Raw genomic sequence first — 23496 nt, forward strand, 5'->3', positions numbered from 1 at the left:
ATATGTTTGGAGACTGTGGATGTAATGTGATGTTAACTATTGATGGTGTGCAGCAGCAAACAACCTCAAATTGGTTTTGGTTTACTTTTGTTGAAAAAGTACCATTGCTGGTTTATATACAAAAAGTATTGTTACCAGTTTCGAATTGATATAAAACATCATCAGACAGCTTGCATGCTTTCATCACAACACATTATGTTGGTTTACAGGTTATCTGCTTAGTGCCAACACAAATTCACAGCTACAAAAGTGAAATAATGATAGTTGCTCTATAGTTTTGAATTGATATAAAACATCATCAGACAGCTTGCATGCTTTCATCACAACACATTATGTTGGTTTACAGGTTATCTGCTTAGTGCCAACACAAATTCACAGCTACAAAAGTGAAATAATGATAGTTGCTCTATCATATTCACATTGTTTGTATTTTTACACACATATTATAATGAAAACCAATGTATGTGTGCGTGTGTGTTTTAGAGAGAGAATACAAACAACAACATAAGTATAATTCATTGGAGAAAAATTGCAAAAAAAAAAAAAAAAGTTCCAGGTGCACATTTCACATAAGTTGCAATGAAAGTTGCAATGCAAACATCACTGTTACACTTTCATAGTTGTGAATTATAGTTTATTCTAGGGCAGCTCATATGTAAAATAACATTAACATATGTTTTGATGAAAGCATGCAAGCTGTATGATGATGATGAATTGTATCAGTTCAAAATTGATAATGATACTTTTTCAGTACAAACTGGTGATAGTAATATTTCAATAAAGTAACCAAAATCGGTTTTGGCTTGTTTCTACTGTGCAACATCAGCAATTTAGGTTTTAGAAGTGTTGTCTCCTCCTAATGGCAGCAGCGACCAGCCAAGACAGAAGCAGCAACAGGGAAGTAACCTATTTTATGACTTTAACGAATTTATTACCAGGAACGAATTGTATAATTTCATCTGTGTGCTTTGATAGTTTAGTTTCTTGAGTTTCTAAATAGTACTCCATTTATTCTGTGCATAGCATACAACAGCTCATAATTTTTCTTTCTGCTTGACAAAGGCCCATTGATTAAATACCTAGGTATAACACTGCAAAGCAATAGAAAATGGTATGAGCAAGTAAGGATTGTGGTAGGAGAGGTAAATGATTGACTTCGGTTCATTGGGAGAATTTTCAGAAAATGGGGTTCACCTGTAAAGGATAATGCATTGGGAGAATTTTCAGAAAGTAGGATTCACCTGTAAGGGATATTGCATATAGGACACTAGTGCGATCCATGCTTGAGTACTACTCAAGTGTTTGCAATCCGCATCAGGTCAAATTAAAGATACATCGAAGCAGTTCAGTGGCAGGTTGCTAGATTTGTTACCAGTACATTCAAACAACATACAAGTATTATGGAGATGCTTTGAGAAATCAAATGAGAATCTCGGGAGAGAAGGTGATTTTCTTTTTGAGGAACACCATTGAGAAAATTTAGAGAACTGACATATGAAAGTGAGTGCAGAATGTTTCTGCTGCCACCAACATACATTCTGCAGAAGGACCATGTAGATGAGAGAAATTAGGGTTTGTATGGAGACATATAGCCAGTCATTTTTCCCTGTCTATTTGTGAGTGGAATAAGAAAGTAAATGACTAGTAGTGGTTTCAGGGTATCGTCTGTCATGCACCATATGTTGGCTAGTGATGTTTGTATATGCAAGGCAATACATTAGTATTATCTGAGAATTTGTAAATCTCATGTAGTGTGTCACTGTTTTGTTTCTGGTGAGTCAAGTTATTGAATTAAATTTGAAACTAACCACAGCACCTTTCTGGAGAAATTTTTTCAGGAGGTTATTATTTTGCATATATTATCATTTACTGCCACTCTTCAATTACGTTACTGTGTTATGAAGAATTTCTGTAGCTCAGTTAACATAATTAGTTCAGTTGTTTGTAGAATCAATTGTCATTCAACAAAATAAACACTAAGGACACAGATTAATTTCTAAATGTTTTGAGCTCTACTGTCTTGTATCTCCAATGAAAAATTTTCATCCTAATGTAAATGCATTTATATACTTATAATAAATTGATACACTTTTTATGTGTTAAATAACTTTTAACCATTTATAGTCTTACCTTTGTACAATTCAGGATCATTTCTAGACTTTCCATCAGTTCTGAGTTCACATCAGTGCAGTTCATTTCATATCCCATCACAATCTGAACAACTGTCATTATTAAGATTATTAGTAGTTTCTCCATATTTGTGTTCTCTGCAATGAAAGTTTAAACATTTATAAGTTATTGTTGTTCACACAGGAGTGGGAGAGCACATTAATATAGAATCATGATAATCTTTCTGATAATCTTACTGTTACGTAATATCAACACGATGTAATCACAGAATAATTTAAATTTGAGGAAAAATATTCAAAAAATTCAATTTACGGTGCCTCAGAGCACAAGGTACCACTACCTCATAAATATGTAATGTCTTTGATATCATGTAAACTGAAAATCACTTTCAGAGACCCTGTGAAATTGATTTTAATATTCTTATACTGTTACCTACAAAGCAAAACAAGTATTTCAGAAAGGTGCTTGACAAAATTGGGATATAAGCATATTAATTTTTTTGCTGAATGTATGTTGCATATTTATGGGAAATCTTCAGCAGGTACCATCTAAACAACTAGGATTAATTTTTCTCTTACAAATAAAACAGGATTAATAATCCAGCTACTGGTAAATCTGGTTTGTTCTTATTGAGATACTACTCTGTTGCCTCACTTTTCTTTTTGGTGTCATCAGTCAACTGACTGGTTGGATGCAGCCAGCCACGAATTCCCCTCTTTATGCGGTGTTAGTTCAAAGCCTAAGCAATTGTTTGAGATCAAACTGTCAATTTAAATTAAAACGTTATTGGATAGAGGTTGTGTCACAAAGAGGAATAATCAGTAATATGATACTGAATTGAAACTGAAAGCTTTCTACCCATAAATGCCAAAAAAAAGGAAAAAATATTCAAAAAGCTGATTTATATCAAATTACTGGAGGGCAAAAAACTTTTTTGATCCATATTTAACGAAATAAGAGAAATTGTTCTGTCTGATAAGAAACCACAATTGTAGTTTCAAAAGTCTGATCTTGCCTCCACAACTGCGCATAATTCAAAGATAAGGAAAATCAATGAATTAGCCCCATAACATTTTAGCCATGTTTGCTTTTTTGTGAGAGAGTGTAGTCTTTTGATGGCATTTCTAATGTAATGCCCAAAAGAATCCAGCTGGATCCTGTTTTGCAGGATAGAATCCTGGGATGACTTGCAGATCAGGCATAGACTACAATACCAGTAGCATTGGAGCTCATTTCACAGCTTTAACCACAGTTTTGAGACATAGGAAAAAGTATGTGTGTTTTTGAACACTTAAATATTCCATCCACTGAAATTCTAGATTATTGGAGCACATTTTAGGTATTGCAGATCAGTATAAGAGATTTATTTATTTTCCACTCCAGTCAGTTTTTTTCTCACCAACATATTCTCAGCAGTCATTATTTACTTTACATCATTGACAAAACTTGCCTAATAACCATTTGTTGATATACCACCAGCACCAAATGACATAGGACACTAAGCAAAAAAGTCAGATAACCAGAGTATTGGTGACATATTTAGATGATAAATTATCTTGGGGTCAATATGTAAAATATATTAGTGGTCAGTTGTCAAGATTAATGTGTTTAATGTAGCAAAATAATAAGCAACCAGTTGCATAAAAGAAATTTAATTTCTTTACTAGTTTCAAGCACTTGGTGTCCTTTTTTTAGAAGTTCATACCTACCACATTAATTGTGTGTTAACAATAATAAGCATATAGCAAAATGCCATGGTCATGTGGTTCATAGTATCTGTACAAAATCAGTATAACATTTTGCTGCATGCATCTTATTGTTGATATTGTTGACACTCACAAGTAATGCAATAGGTATAACCATCTGAAGAAAGGCACTATGTGCCCAAAACCAATAAATAACTTCAATTTCTTTTATGCAGCCGGTTTCTTATTGCTTTGTTACATACATCTACAGTTGCTGAGGATGGATAAAATACAAGTAACATTTTTGTTAAGGCAACTTATGGGTTGTGGTCCTGAAATATATATTAGAACATCTTATTTTCATTTTTTCAAAGCATAGTAGCATATGGTATTATTTTATGATGGAACCCTAGCTGTGAGCATGACAAGTAGATTATTAACGGTACAATGGTACCATATATTGACATGAATATAATTGTTATAAGTTGGTTATTGTTATGTTATATAGCATTGCAGCTATGGTTGACAGCAGTGCAGTTATGGTTGAATCTGCAAAATTCTACACATGTATTAGAGTGGCATGGGGAAACCCCAATTACAACTGTGTCTTCATGGACAGAGGAATGTATGAGTCACTTATCAGCAAAGTTTTATCACTAAATTCTGGACAAAAGAAAGACAGCGATGACTACTTGTTTTTGAAGAGATATGAACTGCTCAAGGTGAATGGAATAATGAGATTAATACAACCTGTTACTGAAGAAGGCAACATTAAGAACTATATTTATTATGAAGAACTGTGTGATATTCTGCATGGTGCTCATGTAACATCTGGCCATGGTGGACCTGATGGAATGAAAAAAATTTTTAAGTCAGAGTACCATAATACAACATACAGTGGCATCCAGATTTATCAGAACTTATGCGAGCCTTGTTTACAAAAACAAAAAGGTCGAAAGAAAGAAATAGTAGTGAAGCCCAAGATGTTCAAAGAATTAAATTCCAGATGTCAAATTGATCTCACGACTCCCAATCGCAACCAGATGGAGACTATAAATTCTCACTAAATTGGTTGTTCTCAGGCCACTGAAGTCCATAACAGCTAAGGAGGTATGCAATATTGTTATTGACATTTTTACATTGTTAGGTGTTCCCTCAGTGTTCCAGTCAGACATTGGTCAAGAGTTTGTTAGCAAAATAATGAGCCACTTAACTGAAATATGGCCCAATTTTAAGAATGTGCATAATAAACTTAGACACAGCCAGAGCCAAGGCAGCATAGAGGGAGCAAATCAGGACCTATAAAATATGCTAACTACATGTATGCACAACACAACACATTTTGGAATTAAAAGGTCCACCTACAAAGTGATGTTAGGATGCCCTCCTAAACATGGTTTGTCTTCATCAAGTTTATCTCCAAGCATCAGTGAATGTTCAACCTGAGGACAACAATGAAAATATAATTAATCAAGTGGGTGTTAGCAGAGAGAAAGGGGCTCAAACGTTGCAAGATAGCAAATCTCCAGTGCAAGAGGATAACATACCAACAGGAACAGAAGTTGAGTACAGAGAAAAAGAATGTGTTCCAGACAGTAATGAATACTGCCTGATGATTCGGATGAGTGAACTAAAGCTATTGAAAAATGTGGAACTGAGGCATACAAGTGCTTCAAAGAACAGGCACAAAGAATGCAGCAGTGTTCAGATCGTCGTTTGCTACCAGTGGAAAAGGGATGTATGATGAGAGTTATAATTTCAGACTTCAGTCAAAGAAGAAGAGATACAAGGTCGATCCTAGGTGTCGTCCTCAAGAGAATGGCTGATGGCTTCTACCAAACTTGGATGAGAGGGGCTGTTCTGGACCACCTTCGCATAATGTATTAAATTGATTGTTCTTAAATACTTCAAAAAGGGACAATATGATATGCAGCTGTGACTGTGACGACATTTTGTTTCAGGTCCCAGTTCAGTACTTGCTCTCTTAGAATAATCTCAGAGAAGGAATTTCCATCAGAGAAAACTGTTGCCCTGAGGACAGTTGCAACATCTCAGTCAGTGGGAAGCAGCCAGAGATTCTTCAAATGCGACTGCCATCACAAATGTCACACTATCACACTATGATATTTGCATTTGAAAAAAAAAAAAAAAAGGTGTTGTGCAACTGTAAATGCCATGGTGCATGGTGCATGTCCTTGCTGCAACAAATGAATTTTATATAAAATGACTGTTTCCAAGTTTCAGCTCACAAAATGCAACTTACGAAGTACAGTGGAAGTATACCTTCATTAGTGATGGTGCACTACTCATAATGAATGTGTATTGTTCAGTAAAACTGGAATCAACAATCCAATTTCACTAAACGGGTCAGTGAAGGTGCACTATCACCAGTGATAGTATACCTTCTCTCAAACTTCCACTTTCATCAGATTTGTTAAAAAAGAGCTTCTGGTACTGTGACCTTCTAGGTTGAGGGAGGGGGGAGGGGGGTGTTTTTGAAATTTAACTTCTAAAAACATTATTTTAATGCTTTTCTGTGCATTTTAAAAGTGTGAGTACAACATTTGTACTGATAAAAAATAAAGTACCACATCTCTAAGCCTTTAGTTCTGATTTTTTGTCATCAGAGGTACACATACCACCACAAATCCACTGCTGGGAATAAAATTAGTACACCTGGAAAGACGATGTCGATTTGACCTGATGATGGTATATTCCACCTGGGGTACTTGCAGATATACTGACAATGGTTTCAACATTGTTCACCAACATATAGCAGAGTGGCATAGCTACCAGAGTGTCACCTGTGTCTATCCTTCTTAGGGCGTGCTCACAACCAGAAGGATAAGTATGCAGGCAACCATGCCATGGAGATGCACCCATGCTTCCAACAGCCAACTAAGTGAAAGGTGTCAAATTGTGGCCTTCTAAGTGGTAGGACAGTGCTTTTGGAGAATTGCCACGCAAGTTATGCAATGATGTTCATATCAGTGGTCACATGAACATTCTCACACCCATAGATGATATCCACGCAATACAAATACCTGCCAGGGTCATTATACAGGGTGATTCAAAAAGAATACCACAACTTTAGGAATTTAAAACTCTGCAACGACAAAAGGCAGAGCTAAGCACTATCTGTCAGCGAATTAAGGGAGCTATAAAGTTTCATTTAGTTGTACATTTGTTCGCTTGAGGCGCTGTTGACTAGGCGTCAGCGTCAGTTGATGCTAAGATGGCGACCGCTCAACAGAAAGCGTTTTGTGTTATTGAGTACGGCAGAAGTGAATCGACGACAGTTGTTCAGCATGCATTTCGAACGAAGTATGGTGTTAAACCTCCTGATAGGTGGTGTATTAAACGTTGGTATAAACAGTTTACAGAGAATGGGTGTTTGTGCAAAGGGAAAGGTTCTGGACGGCCGAGAACGAGTGATGAAAATGTAGCACGCATCCAGCAAGCATTTGTTCGCAGCCCAGGAAAATCGACTCGCAGAGCTAGCAGAGAGCTACAAATTCCACAATCAACTGTATGGAGAGTCCTACGAAAAAGGTTAGTTATGAAACCTTATCGTCTGAAATTGGTTCAAGCACTGTCTGCAGCTGATAAGATTAATAGAATCGATTTCTGTGATTTTATCCTTGCTCAAATGGAAACAGATGAATCTTTTGTTTCAAAGATTGTGTTTAGTGATGAAGCAACTTTCCACACTAACGGGAAAGTCAACCGTCACAATGTCTGTATATGGGGCACTGAGAATCCGCGGGAAACAACTCAGTATGAACGTGACTCGCCTAAGGTGAACATTTTCTGTGCCATTTCAGCCAATAAAGTTTTTGGTCCCTTTTTCTTCGAAGGTGCTACTGTAACTGGACTACAGTATCTGGAGATTTTAGAGAATTGGCTGTTCCCTCAGCTCGAACAAGAAGCACAACAATTCATATTTCAGCAGGATGGAGCACCACCACATTGGCACTTATCTGTCCGTAACTACCTGAACGTCAATTACCCGAGGCGATGGATCGGCCGCCAGGCAGCCCGTGACAGAGCACTTCATCACTGGCCTCGAAGAAGCCCTGATCTTACCTCCTGCGATTTTTTCTTATGGGGGTATGTTAAGGATATGGTGTTTCGGCCACCTCTCCCAGCCACCATTGATGATTTGAAATGGGAAATAACAGCAGCTATCCAAACTGTTACGCCTGATATGCTACAGAGAGTGTGGAACGAGTTGGAGTATCGGGTTGATATTGCTCGAGTGTCTGGAGGGGGCCATATTGAACATCTCTGAACTTGTTTTTGAGTGAAAAAAAACCTTTTTAAATACTCTTTGTAATGATGTATAGCAGAAGGTTATATTATGTTTCTTTCATTAAATACACATTTTTAAAGTTGTGGTATTCTTTTTGAATCACCCTGTATTGTAAGGGCAGCAATGGCAGATCATACAGCCACCACAGCACAGATGAGAGGGTTTGGGAGCCCAGATGTGTCAACATTGTTGTGAACCAGTTATTATTAGTGGGTCTATGGGCATGCACATAAAAGGATCACTTGGAAGATGGAATGGTGTGTTGTAGTCTTCAGCAATGAAAGAAGATTCTGTCTGTGTCTGCCTGCAAGTAATGGTTATACGTGCGTACAGTGTAAACCTGGTGATTGCTGTCTCATAGAGTGCATTTGTCCAAGACACACTAGACCCACTTCAGCCCTTCTCATCTGTGAGCATCTGCATTGCTGCCCACGGAGGTTACACCATGTATTAATATAGGTGTTTCAGCATTCGTCAATACCTGGTACCTCAGAACCCCTTGTGGTGTGTGTGTGTGTGTGTGTGTGTGTGTGTGTGTGTGTCTGTGTGTGTTTTTTTATTTATACAAGGAAGAAGTTAACAGAAGCCAAACACAAAGAAAATAGAAAATGTACATTGGTACAAAACAAGAAGCAGTTGATACATTCATACTCCATATCAGAGGCTCTCAGAATCACTTAACATTTATGAACTCACTGGGCACAAATTATTTAGTAAGATTCCAAAATCTATACAAGATTTATCAGAACAAGTATTCAAACAAACACTGCATAACTGATTAGTTGCCCACACCTTCTATGATGTAAAAGAATTTATCAACTGTAATATGACACGGTAATGTTGTTTCCTTTAAGTTATCAGTTGTACTGTACTTACAATGTAGAGGAGATGTTGAGTTGTGACATGACAAAAAGACTGTTTGTTTTGCCTGTCTGCAACTCAACCTCTCTTCTATATGGTGAGTAGCAATCTATCTTTTTCATAATATTGTCATCATTCTATTCTGGAGTTTCCATTGTTCATTTGTATTTTTGTATTGTAGTATATGTGTGACATTGTCTATTGCTGTAATGGACTAATAACATTAACATTATTACTGTTGTTACTGTTATTACTGCTCCTAAAAATCTGCAACTATTCGTTTGAATTAAGATTAGTGGTAATCTAGTTCACTTAGTGCTATTGTTGCAGTTATGTTTTATATTTCTCTCACTAATTTTTGGTTAAACCACAGTGTGCCATTACAGTATGTTTTTCTACCATGTTTCTACACTTTTCTGTAAAATTTTCTTGCATGTTTTTACATTTAACACACTCATATATGCCAGTGTGCGCATTACCACTTTCCGAATGTAATAGGTTTAGGTTAGCAGCTTCTACCACTAAGCATGGCATACATCAGACTATACCAGTGTGTTAGGATGTGTTCGGTGGACAATGCTGTGGAGAGTTTAGCGAAATTTGGTAGTATCTGCAAGCCTAAACTTGTAAGTTTATAACGTGTGGGTTTTAACTTTTAGAGTGAGTTGCAATAATTTGCAATCAATTTCAAGACAATCAGTACAAGCAAGTGCCTGTAACAATGGGCGACTGTCAGTTCTTTCAGCTGGTAATTTGAGTGATGGTAAAAACCTGGAGCAGTGGATTTCTTACTCTCTCACTAGGTGGAAACAAGAGTAAGAACACAGGGATCAGTTTTGTTGTATACACAGGCTAAGAAGGTAGTATTCTTGAAGTAGTTTTTTTTTTTAAATGGACAATCATTTTTGTAAAAGTCAAGTGCAACACATGTTTTGGATTTGTGACAGTACTACAGTAAATTAATGTGGGTGAAAATTGTGGGTCTCTTAAGTAGTTATGAGAACATGTTGTGTCATAAATATTGTACTGAATATTTGCAATTTGATTATACCACGGCCGTTTCTTGTACAGATGTTCTGTATGTATTTTGTCTAAACAGGATTAATAACCATTACATCTACAGGTGGATTAGTTACAGTGGTTAGTTTAATGTTCTATGGGTATTTTGAATGATAAATTATAATGATGTGGAATGAGTCATTTATACTCACACCACAAATTATTTTGTAAAAATGCTCCCTAGTGTCCTTTTTTTTATTTATTTATTTTATACAAACATATGCAAGTTAGTAATTCCTACACACCACCTTTTACACATTACAATGATGGACTTTCTTCTACAGAACTGATGAAGGAGTTCTCAGGGAGAAACTTTTTCAGTTTATTTTAAAATGTTATTTTCCTGTCTTTCAGACATTTTATATCACTGAATATGTGATCAAAAATTTTAACTGCAGCACTGTGTGCCAGTTTTTGTGCTAAAGGCAACTTTAAATTGCATAAGTAATATCTTTTTTCTTCTGGTATTTTAATTATGCACATCATTGTGCCTCTTGAATTGCAGTTGGTTATTTACAACAAACTTCATGAAAGAATAAACATAGTGTGAAGCAGCCTAACTCCTTAAACAGATGTCTACAAGATGATCATGGTGAGCACCACATATTATTCTTACAGCACATTTTTCTGCACTGAAGACTTTCTTTCTTAAAAATGTGTTATCCTGAACGTTATTCCATATGCCATTATTGAATGAAAATATCCAAAATATGTCAACTTACTGATTTGTCTCTCCGCAAGATTTGCTGTGATTATAAGTGCAAATGTGGTTGAACTAAATTGTTTTACATGTTCCAAAATGGGCTTTTTTCAGTTTGGTACTCATTAATATGGACACAATATGGACAGGCCTATCATTGGTGTAGTACCTCCAGATTTGCAGAACTGAATAGGTTGTGTCTTTTTAAAACTGAGATCATATGCAGAAAACAAGTTAATGACATATTTAGGAACATTGTTTATCATTTCTCCTCTTGTAGTATGTGTGATTAGATTAACTGCAATACTAGTACACCTGTGAAAAGAACTAATCCTGCTTGTTGTATATTACATGGAAAATTATTTACATATATGAGGAACAACAGCATACCTTAGACTGAGCCTTGTACAATTTCTCCCCATTTAGAATAATGTCCCCAGATTACAATGTTTGAATTACAAATTACGGTATAACTGTCTGCTTATTTTGGTTAAATATGATATAATCCATTGGTTGGCTATGCCATCAATCCCATAAAACCTCAGTTTATCTAGGAGAATACTATGATTCACAGACTCAAATGCCTTAGATAGGTTGCAGCAAATGGCAGCTAATGATATTTTGTTATTTAATGCTTGTAAAATTTGGTGGGTGAACATGTAAATGACATTCTCAGTAGAGCATCTCTTCTGAAATACAAATTGTGATTTGCTGAGGATATCATTGTTGCTCAGGTGGGATACTATTCTAGAATGCATCACCTTGTTGATAGTTTTGGAAAATGATATATGATGGATGAGTGCTGAAATCTATTTGTGTCGTAGTGCAATAATATAGATGTGTTGTTTCATGCCTAGATGAGTGTTAGTATTATCCCCTGGGTAACCACATTGAGGCTGATCAACAGAACCATCTCTCAACAACCTGGGGTTGATGATCTGACAGTTTTGATATCTTACTGGGCAATATCCTCAGTTGGTTTACACTTTACAATTTTGTTACTTGGAATGGATACAAAACATGGGGTGCCACTGAACACATTACTTGGCTAAACAGTGGTTTAGCCTTACTACGTGAATGGAGCTAGTAAAATTCAACTGTGATGGGTAATTTTAATGGCTTGACACAATCTTTATTATGTTAGTCATTCAGATGTCCCAAAATCAGTGTGCTTAGCTTCTCTTAGAGAAATTTTATTTGGCAGTTCCTTTATATATTATATGAAAATAAAATAATGTTTGAAAAAAGTTAATAGGGACCTCCACATGTTATCAGTGCTACTGGACCCACACAACCCTAAACTGACCATTACCAAATTATTCTTAGAAGTAAATTAGAATGCTGTAGCGTCACAGGCAATGATACTGATCGGAGTCACATCTTTCTTAACATGAAAAAAAGTGGATCAATAAAGATCCACGAATCAATCAGCCGTTACTTGAATGAGAAGGTGATATACCTCAAGTTTTGATTCTCAGATAGTTGCTGTTACTTGTGTGATTAATGACCTTTCATTGATTACATTTCCAGATGCTGAGATTATTTAGTTTTCACATATGCCAATGTTGTAGTAAATGATAAACTGAGTACAGTTTTAGACAAGGTTGCTTAAGAAATATTAATATGCATTAATATAAAGCTTATAGCCAATTGATTGTCATTAAATTTTGAAAATGCTTCTGATAATTAAAATATGATAACGTGGTGGCAAATTTTTGGGATTCCTGCTTGATATCAGTGGCATATGTCACTCAAAATCGCCAGACCTACTACCGAAGGTCTGCTACCTGACCAAGGACTTTAAAACAAACCAGGGTATCGCCACAATTCTGCAAAATCACAGGTTCGTCTTCGATTTCCGAGGACAGTGTGGTTGACAGAGACTACAGAAGACTAGCCTTCAGCAAGAAAGTCTGTGTGCTCCAGTTATATTCAATATACAATGATGAGCCAAAAAATTATGATCACCTGCTTAGTAACATGTTGGCCCACCTTCAGAAGGGAATACAGCAGCAATTCTGCATGTTATGGATTTGAAAAGCGCTAGATAAGTTTTCAGAGGTATCTAACACCAGACACGTACAAACAGGTAAGCAGTTCCCTTAAATTACAGATCAGTGGTACACAGTTGTGGAGCTCATGTTCCATGAGGTTCAGATCAGGCCAATTTGGTGGCCAAGAAATCAGTGCTTCTCTGGCCTCGTGACACAAACAGTTACCCCGCTGGAAGACGTCATCGGGGAAGACGTCAAGCGTGAAAGGATACTGGTGGTCTGTGATGATGTGCACACAGTCCATAGTTGTCATGGTTCCTTTGATTACTACAATACTTCCCATGGAAGCCCAGTTGAAAGTCTTCCACATCTTAATATTGCTCCCAATGGCCTGTGCCCACGGCGTGGTGCACGTTTCGAGCAGCCATTCACCCGGACACCTGGACACGATCATCGACCTTGTGTAGCAAGGAACGTGATATATCTAGCTAGGAGAGTCGTTTCCATTGATTCATGGTCCATTCCTGATGCTCCCGTGTCCACGGCAATGGTAATTGATGTCATTGAGTGAACATGGGAATATGCACCGAACTATGTTTTCCGAAACACTTGTGCCTGCAGCAGCACAGCACTTTGTCCTCAGATCGTCACCTATCCTGCTTTACCGAGCGGGCAAGCCTCCGACCTCCACATTCTGTCGCCTTGTCACCTACTCGTGATTTGACTGTCCTTCAGCTACTTCCCACAGACAGCTACGACGGTAGAAGGCGAGCAGTCGACCAGGCACTGAGTCATACCAACCTGACCTTTGTCGTAGTTGCTTATGTCAGTGGATTTCCTCCTTTCCAATCCATGTTGTCGATGAAGAGATTCGTTATTCTTCTCTGCTCCGTTTGTGACGAAAGCAAAGATGCTTAATCATCTAGTAACCTTGTCTAACACGACATGCATAGAAACTGATAGTGTATAACAAGTCTCGCGTAAAGCTGTCTTTAAGTTTTATGGGGCTTATTCGCATTGTGTTGTCTGAAAGGCCCAGGAACGTAAGAAACGTCTCTTTACCTCCGATAGATATTTAATTCACGGAAGGTGGCATGCAACTCGTTAAACGTGGGAACCAGGAAGAAGTGGAATGAGAGGTTGAACGGAAGTTGAATTCATAACTATGAAATAAATATATTGTAACTAACCAGAAAAAATTCTCTTTCAGAACATCAATGTTGCAACTACAACATGTAGTTGTTGCCATTAGAGAGAAGAAGCACTTTGCGAACGCTCGTTTCTACCATAATGCAAATTAATTTTCCAGTTGTGTATCGATTCAGCGAAATATATCTATTGCTATTAATTCGGCCATATTTAAAAAAAATATCTACTGAATAGAAGCAGATACAGCTTGGATAAGGAAGTACTCGAAGGGTATTGCCTTTTAGCCTATCGTCAAAAAATGGCTCTGAGCACTATGGGACTTAACTTCTGTGGTCATCAGTCCCCTAGAACTAAGAACTACTTAAACCTAAGGACATCACATACATCCATGCCCGAAGCAGGATTCGAACCTGCGACCGCAGCGGTCGCGCGGTTCCAGACTGTAGCGCCTAGAACCGCTCGGCCACCTCGGCCGGCGCCTATCATCATTTTGTACATTACCAATGAATCTATAACTTGGGACACACAAATCCACCGTTATTTAAAAGTAATGCTACTCATCTACATTACAATATATAAGAAAAGTGTTTATTTTCCTAAGGCGATGTAGTAGTATTTATGAGGAATGGATCATGCTGATTTTACATTAAGGATGTACTGCTCAGTGTCACACGAGTGCTGGACTAGGTGTTGGGAAATTGCGTACATGGTTGTCCTGCAGATGACACATCGGTGTAGCCCCTCATTCGCTTCATCCGGGTGAGTGCAGATTGACTCAGCGCTACCAACTAACACCACCGGAGGAAGCTCGCTAACCGGTATTTCCGATTTACTCGCCAGCTAACGGCTTCCGCTGACGTCTTCTCCGGGTTTTAAAAACTGAGCAATCCCTTTCGGCGGACGCCTTCACTTTATACTTCTTCCTTACTAGGATTAGATAATAGACGCATAGTCGGCTCGTGTCTGGGAAAGAAGCTATGTTTTGTGGTCTTATAGCACAGACATCAGGAGTACGCAATAACATATAACAATTAGGCGAGGAAATAACGTAGTTATTTTCCTTGGCCGTCACATTGCCTTGCTCGCTTTGGCTAAGCGCGAATGACCAACGCTTTCTGTTCTGTGTGTAAGGGGGAGCCAAATGAAAATGAGACATTTGGAAGAAAAGAAAATAAACTGTTTATTATTTCAAAAGTAATCGCCATAATTGTTAACACATTTGTCCCAAAGTGAGACAAGACGATCAAAGCCTTCATGGGAAAACGTTTTCAGTTGACTGTGTAACCACGATTGTACCACTTCGTCCGAAGCAAATCGACGGCCACGAATTTCTGTCTTGTCTTCGGGGCTCCAAAAATATAGAATCCGGGGGTGGAGAGATCGGGTCTGTACGGAGGATATGTAAGGGCTTGGCATCCTAGGCAATGTGTGGACGTGCATTTTGTAGCCTGGTTGTTTCGACGAGGCTGCAGAAGTTTCACTGAGAAGTCCTTACACATCCTCCATACAGTCCCTATCCATCCGCACGTGATTTTAATATTTTTGGAGCCCTGAAAAAGACATTCGTGGCTATCGATTCACTTCGGACGGTCGAAGAGGTGCACGCCTGGGCACAATTATGGTTTCGTAGCCGACCGCAAACATGTATATAACAATGTACGTATCAATGATCGGTGTTTGATCTGATCATAAAATCTCATCGTTAAAATTCATTTACTCGTGAATACAGTAGTCGAACATCGTCACAGGTGATGCAACATGGGTTCATCACTTCGAACGGGAAACAAAACTGCAGTCCATGGTGTGGCGCCACACCACCTCTCCTCCAAAGAAAAAGTTCAAAGCCGCACCCTCAGAAGGAAAAATAATGACAACGGCCTTCTGGGACCCTGAAGGGGCTATTCTGTTTGATGCCCTCCTCGTGGTGCAACGATCGACTCTAAAGTGCATTGTACTACCCTCAGGAAATTGAAGAAACGACTTCAGCGTGTTCGTCGCCACAAAACTACAAACGATGGAATTAAAAAATAAGTATTTTTGAAACCAAATTGTACGGATAAAAAGAAAGACCACATCATTTCCATTAAGATTATTAAAAAAATTAGCGTGCCCTGGATTGGCACTCACAACGTGCAGTTTACGATCCTCGAGCTTCGGTCACTTTTTGATGTGAAGGTTCTTTGGACTTGTGTAAAATTTTCAGGTCGTGACGTTTTGCAACACATGCGTTACAAGTGTTTTTTAATCGTCTGCCCCCCGTCGGGCAGACCGTTCGCCGGGTGCCGGTCTTTCAATGTGACGCCACTCAAGCGACCTGCGGTCGATGAGAGTGATAGGATGATGATTACAGTACAACACCCAGTCCCTGGGCGGAGAAAATTCCCCGACCCAGCCGGGAAAGTGAGGGGGTCACATAAATATCAAGCAGAAAAATGTTGTAGGCGTGAACCGTACGAGACAAATATAGGCTGTCATGGACTATTAGGCAGTTCTTTTTTGAGATCTACAACTTGGTATATAATTCAGGAGCTTAGGCCCTCGGGCTTAGAGAGGACAACGAATAAGCTGTGTCGATGCAAATGGATGAACTCGGAGGAAATTATGCCGCCTGTACACTATTTTACAATATGCTAGCTAAACCCTAACGTTACATCAGGATGATGCAGTGCTAAAATGCAGATCTCAAGAATATGTGTATAAAACACCATGATAGCACACGTTTACCTTATATGGTTCACCCACAATCGTCAGTTTAATGTTTTGTATTCGTTCAACGACTTAAAAAGACGAAAATGGTGATTGTGGGTGAACTGTGTGCATAAACAGATATTATCATGGTGTTTTATTTACGGTACATGCTTTTGGGGACATGTCAACATATACGTCGCTCTACTAGTACATTCCAAAGAGTGAGTTACTTTTATTTTCACACATAAAAGAAAATAAATTAATTAATTTTTGAAAGATTTTCTTTTTGATTTTTCTGAAAATTATTGACACTTGTTCTCGTAACTTCAAGTGCTTTGTTCTCCTGTCGAGAGCTTTGTTGATAGTTGTATCTGTTAGCGATTGGGCATGTCTGTTTTCTTTGTCAGGACGTTATTCAACGAATGTAATTTTCGGGTAGCTTCACCGCAGTACATTGTCGGTTCAGAACGAATGTGTACAGTTGTCTGCGAACGTGTCGCTGTGTCCATGTTAGACTCAGCCTGGCCTTTTCCCTCTCCTGTTTCATAACGTTACTGTCTGTGTACAGAGAGACTAAGGCGGTCCTATGCATTTTAGAGGGTCTACTGTATCCCAAGAAATTATTTTTCGACTTTTTTTTTGCAAACGAGGGCCCACCAGGGTGAACAACTGAGGGCTACGAAACATAGGACCCAATCTTACACCACTGCATAGGTGGTTTCAGAAAGTCGAATTCATCACTTCGGTCTTCCCATACGAGACATGACACAGCCAACTGGCCCTGGACTCTGTGCAAAATGGATGTAAATTATAATACCGATGTGTATCGCCATCGGATTAAATAGTAGAATTTCATTTTTTTCTGTAATTTGTTTTTAGTTCTACGCAGATCGAGGTAGTAGTCAACATGAGCAGTCGGCCTAGAGATACGGACCGATACTATGGACCTAGAAGTGCAGAGCGCAAAGCAAAAAATGAAATGGAAAAAAAACCTGTTGTATCAAAAACTCATAAGTTGCCAGTTTTTTGATGTTCACAATGGTGTTGCTGAATCTAAACAAACTGAAGCATAAAAATAGAAGTTGCATTTTATTGTACAGATGATGGCAGTAGGCCCAGCATAAAATATTTATTATAATTTGCAACTCTTTCCGATGCAGCCACATGTTTTACAAGTGATACTGCTGTCGAACGGACAGGAAGTCCTCCCAGTTCAGCCGCATCGTCATCCAAGCCCTCTCGTCCGTGAAGACGTATTCTTCAAGCCAAACAGAGGTGGAAAGTATATCACATGTTATGATGTTATTACCATGTTCTTCGCGCCAAAAACCACACGAAAGTAATTTATATTCTAACCATATTGGAGAATGGCTGAGCAACTTTGATTGAAATTACTGGATTGCGAATGGAAATACGTAAGTGTAAGATATTAACAGTAATTTTTTGACTTCAAAGAAAATGTACGACAAAGAAAATAAACCACGATTCTGTCAAAAGTAATTTTTCACGTATATACATAAGCTACCGAATAAAACTCACGGTGGAGATTGGTTGTGTTATTCAGAATCTAAAGGGAACCTTTTCTGTTTGCAAGGATACGCATTCATATGGTTCGTCAAGGCTTAAGAAAAATGGATTAGATGACTGGAAGAACGCAAATATTTTATTGAAAATGCCTGAAGAAAGCACTTCACGTAGACAAGCGATAATTTGAAACTTCCTGGCAGATTAAAACTGTGTGCCGGACCGAGACTCGAACTCGGGACCTTTGCCTTTCGCGGGCAAGTGCTCTACCAACTGAGCTACCCAAGCACGACTCACGCCCCGTCCTCACAGCTTTACTTCTGCCAGTACCTCGTCTCCTACCTTCCAAACTTTACAGAAGCTCTCCTGCGAACCTTGCAGATCTAGCACTCCTGAAAGAAGGGATATTGCGGAGACATGGCTTAGCCACAGCCTGGGGGATGTTTCTAGAATGAGATTTTCACTCTACAGCGGAGTGTGCGCTGATATGAAACTTCCTGGCAGATTAAAACTGTGTGCTAGTTCTGCAAGGTTCGCAGGAGAGCTTCTGTAAAGTTTGGAAGGTAGGATACGAGGTACTGGCAGAAGTAAAGCTGTGAGGGCGGGGCGTGAGTCGTGCTTGGGTAGCTCAGTTGGTAGAGAACTTGCCCGCGAAAGGCAAAGGTCCCGAGTTCGAGTCTTGGTCCGGCACACAGTTTTAATCTGCCAGGGAGTTTCATATCAGCGCACACTCCGCTGTAGAGTGAAAATCTCATTCCACAAGCGATAATTTCGTTGCTAGTGCGCAAAGACAAGGCTGCACGTGTCGATTCTCAACTTGTGAGTCAAACTGAGATCGAACAAACGTATTAGCAGACATTTAGAACGAATTATTACAGTTATAACTTTTTAGCAGAACGAGGTCTTGCGTTTCGGGGTAGTGATGAAATTGTTGGATCACCTGACAATGGAAATCATTTAGGTATATTCATGCAAATAAAGGAAAGAAACTCACGACACATTTGTCAAAAACATTTACCCATTGAATTGCATAAAGCATACGGGATCATATTATTTGTGAAATTAAGAATTGGAAATATTATTGTGTTTCACTGGATTTGGCTTTAACTATATCGCATGTAGACCAGCTGACTCTGATAATGTGCTCTGTCCCGCGTTCAGGACCAGTGGAAAGTTTTGTAAGGTTGGACATGGAAGGCCATACTGCTGAGCAACTCGTCCATAGCTTGCTATATTTTTTTAAGTGAGAATGACATTGATATCAAGGATGATGATATTTGGTTTGTGGGGCGCTCAACGACGCGGTTATCAGCGCCCACACAAATTCCCAATCGTTACTCTGTCCCGTCTCACCATTTATCCCGAATGATGATGGAAAGGTGAGGACAACATAAACACTCCCCGGGCCAAGAAAAATCCCCAACACGGCCGGAAATCGAACCAAGGACCCCATGACCCAGAGGTAGCAATGCTAACCACTTTTTTTTCTGCCCTCATTTTGTTCGTTATTGTTCGCTGCATTTTTTCGGGGCGGACGTCCCATGACGCTTGTTCATGCTAATCATTGATCCATTCTCTTAGTTTTTTATTGCAGAGGGCAGCTAACCCTCCGACCGAACACGGTGAGCTACCGTGCCGGCATCCATTAGACCACGAGTTGTGGACTTGATTTCAAGCATTGTCTTGAGCAAAGCTATGACGATGCCAGCAACATGAGTGTGAAATACAGCGTCTTAGAAACACCAATTAAGAAGATAAATAAATACAAAGAATACATTCTCTGCTTCACACATTCATTAAATTTTTTTGACAGGTGCGCTGCAGAATGCTGTACAGAAACATTCTTTTTTTTTTTTGACTTCGTTGAAAACCCCTATACACTTTTTTTCCGCTTTTGCATAGCGACGGGCTATTTTTTTTGAAAGCAATGAAAGAAACTGAACCTGTCGACTGTCTTTCTAGGCTGACTGAGGAACACAGTTTTCCAAAGCTACGTGCTTCGTTAATTACATTCGCACCCAAGAAAGAAGTAGACTACGTTGGCAGTCGATTGCATTACACCGTTGCTAGTTTAAGGATTTTGGAAGACGCTATCCAAGACTTACCTGATGATGCAGAATACAAAGTCGACGTCTTACTGTGTGAAGATCATACGAACTATGTGAAGCGTACGATGTAGAAGGCAGAACACAGCACTGAGAGGAAGGCTTTCAGGCGCCAAAACCGACTGCACGCCTTCTGGGATTTCCACTCACTCATGCAGTTACAGAGTTCGACTACCACCAATCGAGTTTTCCGCTGACACGGTGCATTGGAATCGTTTCTGGCAACAGTTCGGATCCTCAGTCGATGCAGACCAGAATTTGTCAACTTTCAACAAACGTATGTTTCTTCGAGGACATCTGGAGAGGGAATCCAACAATTTGCTTCACGGCATAGCTGTAACTGCAGTTGCTTCTGAACAAAGCAAGAAAATTTTACGTGTATGTTATGGCGATAGAAACAGAATTATCCTGGAGCATCTTGACTATTCAGGAGACATCACACTTGTGACATCCGATTCTCCAGAACCTTTTAACATTTATTGAACGAAACAAGTGCATTCAAACTCTGCAGGTAATAGTGTCCACAGGTGTAAGTATACATTCATGCTGAGTTTTAGATGCTGGCAGACAGACTAGCTTCATGAGTATATCATTTATCTACGGTTTATTTGTTGCGAATCACCAATTGGCAGTTGATACTACTGAGTCTTCTTTCACTGTGTCACCGTCACATCAGCTAGTCTGCTTGACGGTGAGAATAACAACAATACTCACTTTGCAGATACCACAATCGAGAGTTTTCATTCCTTTTCAAGACACCTGCCAGTACCTCAAGAGCTCAAAATCTGACACATTAGTATTATAATACTTGTTAGTAGATCAACGATTTAATATAGAGTAATCGTTCACAAGTCAGAATGTGTAGCCAAAGATCGCTTGCAACTTCGGGACAGGTTTTATATTCCTACTCGTATTTGATCTACCACAAGAATCGCACCAAAGTATCCAGTCAGTCATCATGAGATGCTCTTAGAGACGCAACTACTAGCCGGCCGGAGTGGCCGAGCGGTTCTAGGCGCTTCAGTCTGGCACCGCGCGACCGCTACGGTCGCAGGTTCGAATCTTGCCTCGGGCATGGATGTGCGTGATGTCCTTAGGTTAGTTAGTTTAAGTAGTTCTAAGTTCTAGGGGACTGGTGACCTCAGATGTTAAGTCCCATAGTGCTCAGAGCCATTTGAACCATTTTTGAACGCAACTACTTCTAGAGATCCGTGATCCATCCACACAGCAAAAGCCATTCTATCAACTCCATACTTGCAGAATCATATATATGTTCGTACAGTCCCATATTCCTTGAGACCCTTGGCAGAGCGTGAGTCCATCAAAGATCGAAAGTCAAGGATTGGAATGTACGGCTATGAAACTCTTTTGTATGCTACCTAGTGAAATTAAATGTTTTACAAACGATGAGGAAGCTTTTTAATACCAGTCACAATTATTTCTTCATGGTAACTGCTTCAATACCAAATACAAATTACGAGGGCCGTTCAGAAAGTAACCTCCGGTTGATTTAAAAAAATACACCAAGTTAAATAAAAATATTTTAATATATACATCTTACAACTACATCTTTGCACTATTTTTCTACATAGTTTCCATAGCGATTGAGGCACTTATCGTATCTCTTCACAAGCTTTGAAATTCCTTCTGCATAAAAATCACCCGCTTGTGCCTGGAGCCAGCCTGTGACCGCATCTTTGAGCTCTTCGTCGTCATCAAACCGCTGTGACCCGAGCCATTTCTTCAAATGCATGAAGAGGTGATAATCACTTGGCGCCAGGTCTGGGCTGTAAGGTGGATGGTTGATAACGTCCCACTTGAAGGACTCAAGAAGGGTCGTTGTTCTGCGAGCAGAGTGAGGACGGGCGTTATCGTGCAAAAAAACGATACCGGAAGTCAGCATACCACGGCGTTTGTTCTGTATAGCCCGTCGTAACTTTTTTATTGTTTCACAGTACACGTCTTGATTAATGGTCGTACCACGTTCCATGAATTCAACCAACAACACCCCTTTGGCATCCCAAAACACCGTTGCCATCAGTTTTCTGGCAGAAAAATCTTGCGAGGCTTTTCTTGGTTTGGTAGGCGAATTTGAATGTGCCCACATCTTTGATTGTTCTTTTGTCTCAGGGTTCACGTACTTAATCCAGGTTTCGTCACCGGTCACGATTCTGTTTAACAATGGTTCTCCTTCGTCCTCATAACGTGACAGGAAGTCTAATGCAGAGGCCATTCTTTGAGTTTTGTGGTGGTCGGTAAGAATTTTGGGCACCCATCGTGCACAGAACTTACGGTAACCCAATCTTGCTGCCACTATCTCGTACAAGAGAGTATTAGAAATCTGTGAAAAACCAGTAGACAACTCCGACATTGAGAAACGTCGATTTTCACGAACTTTTGCATCAACTGTCTGAACGAGTTCGTCAGTCACCAATGATGGTCTACCACTCCTCTCTTCATCATGAACTTTTTCTCGTCCACTTTTAAATAAACGTACCCATTCACGGACAACTCCTTCACTCATAACTCTTGGTCCATACATGGCACAAAGCTCATGATGAATAGCTGCTGCAGAATATCCTTTGGCTGTAAAAAGCCTTATGACAGCACGCACTTCACATTTGGCGGGGTTTTCTATTGCAGCACACATTTCAAACTGCCACAAAAACTAAACTAGCGCAGGTACGACGTTCACTCGACCACGGCTTGATGCCGACTGACCTGTTGAGTGCGTGAACGCACAGATGGCGTCGCTACTCCCCCCACAACCCGCACTGTGACCAATCGGAGGTTACTTTCTGAACCGCCCTCGTATTTCTTTCAATACCCTAGCAAAGAAATTCGTTCTGTATTACTAACCAAGGCAAGATATATGTCTTGGAGCATGCAAAGCTACATGATATCATTTTGAGAGTTATTCTTGTAGTCTTCAGCCCGAATGTTAGTTTGATGTAGCTCTCCATGATAATCTACGTAGCGCAAATCTCTTCATCTCTGCACAACCACCCCACCCTACATACTGTATTCAAGCCTTGGTATTCGTCTACATTTTTTATCAAATTAATTACTCCTTGGTTCCTCGGGATGTATCGTATTAACCTACCTCTTCGTTTTGTCAATATGTTAAGCATTCTTCTGTAACACCAAATTTCCAAAGCTTGTGTTCTTCTCTTCTTGTCTGTACTGTTGTACTAACTACACGGTCCAGCCACATCAATGTGACCACCACCCACGTTCGACACAACGTACAGTAACCGCTCACAGACGGCAGGTGGCAGCAACAGCAGTG

The 23496-nt window shown here is 39.4% G+C and overlaps 1 protein-coding gene across 1 annotated transcript in view; it reads right to left on the reverse strand.

Annotated features, from left to right (window-relative positions):
- The window catches only part of LOC126248347 (metal cation symporter ZIP14-like), a 146871-nt gene that overhangs the window by 81728 nt on the left and 41647 nt on the right, over positions 1–23496 (reverse strand). The window contains exon 2 of the mRNA XM_049949255.1: positions 2131–2267. Within this exon, the coding sequence (XP_049805212.1) occupies positions 2131–2256 (126 nt within the window). The 5' untranslated portion in view covers positions 2257–2267. The remainder of the gene's footprint in view (positions 1–2130; positions 2268–23496) is intronic.

This window comes from Schistocerca nitens, chromosome 3 (assembly GCF_023898315.1).
Source record: "Schistocerca nitens isolate TAMUIC-IGC-003100 chromosome 3, iqSchNite1.1, whole genome shotgun sequence".
Classification (NCBI taxonomy): domain Eukaryota; kingdom Metazoa; phylum Arthropoda; class Insecta; order Orthoptera; family Acrididae; genus Schistocerca; species Schistocerca nitens.